The sequence below is a fragment of the Tenrec ecaudatus genome, chromosome 1 (genome assembly GCF_050624435.1).
Source record: "Tenrec ecaudatus isolate mTenEca1 chromosome 1, mTenEca1.hap1, whole genome shotgun sequence".
Lineage (NCBI taxonomy): Eukaryota > Metazoa > Chordata > Mammalia > Afrosoricida > Tenrecidae > Tenrec > Tenrec ecaudatus.
This window is the reverse complement of record NC_134530.1, coordinates 268,362,338-268,368,447: the sequence shown is the minus strand read 5'-3', so window position 1 is coordinate 268,368,447 and position 6,110 is coordinate 268,362,338. Positions and strand designations below refer to the sequence as shown.

At 50.1% G+C, this 6,110-nt stretch overlaps 1 protein-coding gene across 1 annotated transcript in view; it reads left to right on the top strand.

The window, feature by feature from the left end:
- The first annotated feature begins 1,028 nt into the window (after window positions 1-1,028).
- Window positions 1,029-6,110, top strand: part of ELOVL2 (ELOVL fatty acid elongase 2) — an 84,207-nt gene continuing 79,125 nt past the window's right edge. Inside the window, exon 1 of the mRNA XM_075532367.1 lies at window positions 1,029-1,126. Coding sequence (XP_075388482.1) covers window positions 1,040-1,126 — 87 coding nt within the window. The 5' untranslated portion in view covers window positions 1,029-1,039. The remainder of the gene's footprint in view (window positions 1,127-6,110) is intronic.

The window sequence follows — 6,110 nt, the reverse complement described above, 5'->3', positions numbered from 1 at the left end:
TGAAACGTGGTTAACAAATATCTATCTGTTAATGGCCATAAAATTATCCACCCTCACAAACAAATATATGGTTAGCTGACAGAAAACTCAAAATATGTGATTATATGATAGTAGATTTAGTCCTGGTGTCTATGGCTGCTAACTGTTTTGTTACAAAACTCTGAAAACAGGTGTGCATATTCTCAGCCGTGGAACGCTAAGTGTCGTGCTGGTATCTCTTTGTCATTCCAACCGGAAAAGGCGTAAATATTTATTTTTATATTTCATTTCACCCCATCAGACACGTAAAAAACAAACCAACAAAAAGGCAAGCGTTCACTCTTAGTGCTAAAAACGAGTAAAGTCCCAGCAACACTCAAGAGTCTGCCTTTTGTCGAGGTATTTCGCTTGGGCTACCCAGGCCACGGGATCTCTGCCACATCACACTCCCCGATGCAGACTCACGGCGACCCTCGGGGACAGGGTCGAACTGCCCCAGTGAGTTCCGGAGTAGAGCTCCGGCTTCCTCTGGCAGAGGGCACCTGGCGATTTCGAACTGATGACCTTGCAGGTACCAGCCCAATGCGCAAGGATCCTTCAAATCCAAAAGGCAGGTGTATGGAAGAGTCATCCTCCTTTTAAGCGCCTGAAAATCGCCCACGCTTTGAATCCCCAATTGCAAGCAGACCAGACACCCTCGGATCCCCTTCTCCCAGCACAGCGGCAGGTGGGCGCTCGCTCGATCGCCGCCCGCGAACGTTGGTGGACGGCGGGCGCGAGCTGTGCCTGCAATTCGCCGCCGGCCCTCGAGGGGGCGCCGCGGCCCCGCCCCGCCCCGCGGCCCCGCCCCACGGCCCCGCCCCGCCCCCGCGGCCGTGCAAGCCCCGCGCAGGCTCGGGCGCTTGGGAGGAGCGCGGGGGCCGAAACGGCCTGGAGGGTGTCGCGCGCGGCGCGCGGGCAGCTGCGCGTCAGCTGCGGGGGGCGCTCCCGCGAGGGGCGGAGAGGCGGGGATGCAGGTGGGCGGGAGGGCGCGCGCGCGCGCGGGGGCGGGGTGGGTGTAATGAGAGCGGGCGCCGGGCAGTGTGGGCAGAGGGCCGCTCGCTACCCTGGACAGCGCACCGTCGCCGGCGGCTGGCCGCGCACCATGGTGAGTGGGCGCCGCGCGCGCCGCCGCCGCCGCGCCTTTCTTCCCGGACCAACGCTCTCGGCGGGAAAGGCCGGCGGGCGGCGGCGCGGGCGCCGCGGGTTCGACCGCTGGAACCCGCCTCGGGCGTGAGGCCGTCTCCCGGCCGGGCCCGCGCGGCCTGGGGCAGGGCGGGTGGTCCTTTGGGCGGGAGTTGCCGGCAGCGCTCGGCCGGGCCCGGACCACCTGGCTCTCGGGAACTTTGTCCGGTCCTCGGTCTTCGGTCCCGCCCCAAAGCCCCGGGCCGCCCGGCGCGCTGGCCGCCACTCCCTGTTGCATGCACTCGGGACTCGGGGTGCTGGCGAAACCGCCCCTCCTCGCCCGGCCGCCATCACACCGCAGGCCCTTCGCCTGGGGTCCACACGTCCTCCCCCCGCCCCCCAATACTTTGGCCCCGCCGAGGAGGGGCTTTGGTGGCCGAGAACCGCGTTTCCCCGGCGCAGCGGTGGCGCGACCATGAGAAATTCGATTTCTCTTTTACACCCGCCCCCTCCCCCGGCCCTAACGGTTGTTTTCACGCCTCCATCTCTCCCCTATGGGGAGCCCGCACCCCTCCAGCGGGGGCGTGTCTGTTTGCCTGTGCCTACCTGAGCTGGCCGGTGGGTGTAGGGCCTTTGGGGGGTTCTTTCCAAGTACTCCCAGGCCGGTCCCGACTGCCAATTCCCAATGCTTCCTACTCGACCTGAGGGGCTCCGTTCCTGGGGAGGGTGTTTGTGGGGTGGCCCTTGGCCGTCGGAGAGTTTCAGCAGCGGTTCTGCAACTGCAAACCAGTGGCTTGTGCCCCGCGGACAGGACCAGACCAAGGCAAAATGTGACGCCCAGCCTGCTTTTGTCTTCAGAGGGCCGGATTTGTATGCCCGCGCCCTCCCTGTTGCTTTGACGCTTCTAGGTTGGTTCAAGTGTGCGGATCTCCTTTGTTTCCCCTGCCACGTCTGACACCAGCGGCCTCTTCTCTGACCCTGTGGGCTAAGCTAACAGCAAGGTTGGGGGCCGTGCAGCCCCACTAGCCTGTCTGTGGAGATAAGCGCAGGCTGTCTGGTAAACCGTACGGAGAAGTTCTCTGTATCCCTGCAGGATCACTGGGAATTGCAAACACTGGATTGCCGTTTTCAGGTGCACACTTGAGAGCTGTCTCATTGGTGACTCAGAACGACCTCAGAGGTGCAGACTCGCATTGTGCTCCATACGGGTTTTTAAGACGGGCTCTTGGATGCAGCTCCTCGGGCCTTACTTGCAGGGCACTTTGGGCTGAGCAGGAAGTACCACGTTTTCTGCATCTCTGAGTCATTTGTACCTGATCCCACGGGAAGCTCTTTTAGCCACTTAATTTACAGTTTGAATATTTGCCCCCACGTTATTCATCCCCACTCACCCACCCCTCATTTCACACTTACGATTCAACATAGTGCGTGTTTTATTTACTTATCCTGTTTATTGAACGTCTCTATCAAAAGGTCCATTTCACTAAGGCAGAGATTGTCGTCATTGTGGTGCTCGCTCCAGTTCTGACAGCCGTTCTTGGCATGTATGAGGGGGCTTCACCAAATTCCTAGAAAACTCCCATTTTCTCTTGACTTCCTTTTTCCAGAAATCTTTTGAAATCCTTCCATCGTAGGTGGTAAATACCCAGTGCCATCAGCTCCATTCTGATTCTTAGCAACCCTACAGGCCAGAGTAGAAACTGTGCGCCACGGACTGACTGACCGTGCTGCACACAGCTTCATCTTTCTTCCTCGGAGCAGCTGCACCTTTGCAGGTAGCCGTGGGATGCTTAAGCCATTTCGCCACCAGGGTTCTTTAAATACTCCATAAACTCAAACTCACTGCCATCAGGCCATTGCTGACTCATAGCTACACTGTAGGACAGAACACAACTGCTCTTTGAGTTTCCAGGACTGTAACGGAACTCTCCAGCGGAGCAGCGGTAGTTTTGAACTGCTGACCTTGCAGATTGCAACCCGACTTGGACTTGGAATCCCTAGAGTTTAAAAGGAACTCAGTTAAGCAGCATGCTTTACACTATCATGCAAATAGGAAGTAGCAAAGTAACTGCCAGGATTACCCAAGTGAAGGATGAGTCTCCAGCAAAGTGTGAGGAGAGAGACTGACAAGAGGACTCTACTGAGCAGCTGTCTTTCATGGGCTGTTCTCACGTCAGGCTTTTGGTGCGTTGGCATCTGGGTGGACAGACATTTTTAGGTTGCCTCTATAAGGAGCCCTAGTGACTAGCCATTTTATTTCAAAACACATATTTTTCTTGAGATTTCCTTTTGATTTTCATTCCCAAACTGTAAATTTATGGCTATGTTTAGTATTAGCCTTTTAGTATAATTAGACCAAACCATAATATGCTTGAAGCTCAATAAGTAAAGTAAGCTTAATACAACTTAACGGGAGCAAGTTTTTACAAAGTGTGTAAACATGCCTGTGACCAAACATGTTACGTGGCTCTATGGTTACCCTTGTGCAAATAGGTAGTAGAAATTAAAGGTAAAACAAACCGAATATTTTCAATGAAAGACACCATTATTCTTTGACCCTAATTTATATATGTAGGAGATTTTGCTCTGTTGATTTGTCAAAATATCTAGCCCTGTTTTCTTTCGATTCCCCCAAGTATAGCATTTCCCAGGCTGCAAAACCTAAAGATCCAGTTGGTTAAGCTTAACTTTGGGTTCTAATCTAATGCTTCCTTTGTTTTAGTCAGTTTGGTGTGTTCAAGAGCTAGAAGAGATAGTTTATATTTCAGTGGGATTCACATCCCTTATCTTGGTATTTGAGGAAACCAGGGCCGGCTTCCGTACCCCCCCCCCCCCATTTTTAAGGTTCTGTCCACAACCATCTCTACTGAGGTAATCAGATAAGTACTATCTAACATGAAAGGCTCTAGCCTTTAGGACTAGACATTGGTAAAGAGGAAGGATAAGTTACTTAATGTGAAAATATGCCACTATCACTGTTGGGGTTGATAAGTAGCTTTGAGGCAATTCTGACACCCAGTGTCCCCATGTGACAGAGCAGAACTGCCCCTATAGGGTTTTCTAGGTCAAGATCTTTACAAGAACAGGTCATCAGGCCACCCTCCCACGGAGATGCGGGTTGAGTTGAATTGCCAACCTCTGGGTTAGCAGCTGATCACGTAACCATTAGGCATCACCTGGGCTCCTTGCCGGTATAACTCAACAACAAAATCAACTCGCTGCCCCCAGGCCCTTCCAACGCAGCGCCAACACCACTAGCTCACCTTAACTCTAAAGTGATGACTTTTTATGTATTGGCATTTTTCCTTCAAGGAGCCCGGTGGCACACTGGGTTATGAGTTGGCTGCCAACCACAAGGTCAGCAGTTTGAAACCACCTTACTACTTCTGTGAAGATCGCCTTGGAAACTCACAAGGGTGGTTCTCTCTGTCCTATAGAGCCACTGTAAGTTGGAATGAAATTGATGGCAATGAGTTTAGCTGGCATATCACTGGGTCTGGAAATGGAGCATTGTAATATTGGCAGTTAAATCTAACATTTGAAATCCAGTAATTAGAAAATTACTGTGTAAATTGTTATAGGATTGCAGTGTAGATTGTCCTAGGTGGTGCGACCATTTAGAATTGAGATTTGCAGTCGGTCACACGTGTGAACCCTAACACTTACCTATGTGTTATTGGGCAGATTCATATTTTTAGGTCATTCATTCATATTCTATAAATGAAAATATTGCTTCATGAGGTTTCTTGGAAAAATGAATATGTGCTTGGTGTGTCAAATCTAGTGATGTTTGAGTGTTTGGTAAATAGTTACTGTCAGAATGGATCAGTGTTTCCCAAAGTGGACGAGACACTGGAACAATAAGGAGGGGCCTTAAAAGCAGATATTCACACTTTATCCTGGATTCTGAGCTACAGTACAAAGGTTTTTAATTGCTGAGTAATTTCTTTTTTTCTGAAAAAAGGACTGCGGGTCAAATAGGTTTGGGAGCCTGTGGGATAAAGGGGTTTCCTTTCTTTCATAGCCAAGGATTTAGAGCTGAGATACCTCTGATTCACTTCATTTGGTCACCCCTCTTAAGGCTGTATTTTTTCTAGATCTGCATATTCAATAGACATATAATTGAACATTTTCTACTAGTCACATTAAAAAAGAGAGATGGGTTAAGTTTTAATAGTGTATTTTTTAGCCCAACCCATCCAAATATTTTAGCATGTAATCAGTGTCAGTTCTTAAAGTATTCTGTAATATTTTTGGAAATCTTCACAATCTGGTGTGTATTTCATACTTCCAGCATGTCTCCGCAAGGCCTAGGCTCATTTCAGATGCTCAAGGGCTGCATGCGGCTAGAGGCTACTGTATTGGACAGGACAGGTCTAGGTGACACCCTCTTCCAGATGCATACTTCTTGCCTGCCAGCTCCTTTCCACTCCTGAGCCCCTGCCTGCCACCTTAAACCTAGCATTACAAAAAGAAAATCTACTCATCTTTCACACGCTCCGCTGGCTTCTCTATCACTGCTAGTAATTCCACCAGCTCGGCAGGCTACTGTGTCGGAAATCGGATTCTTCCTGTTTTCTCTTCTATTGTGTATTGCCCAATTTTGTCATATTTTGACCTGGAAAGTTCCTTAAGTGTCTTCTCCCCGTCTCTGCACCCCTCTTCCCACCATCCTGTCCTCTCATTCTCCCACAAAGTTTTCTCTTTTGTGGTCTCTTAGTTTTTAACTTTTTTAAAACTTGAATTTCCTTATTTCTTCAAGACTAGAATCATATCTTTCATTTAGCATTTTAACTGTATGGGGCTTAATTCAAATATATATTTCAAAGACTCCCTCCCATTTCCTACCCCCCTCCTTTTATTTATTTTTTTAACTTTCTGCTCTTCTCTCCTGAAAGCTAGACTTACCCACTTCAGCCACCCTTTTTTCTTTTTAGTTATGTCATAAGTACTTCTTCACTCATGGC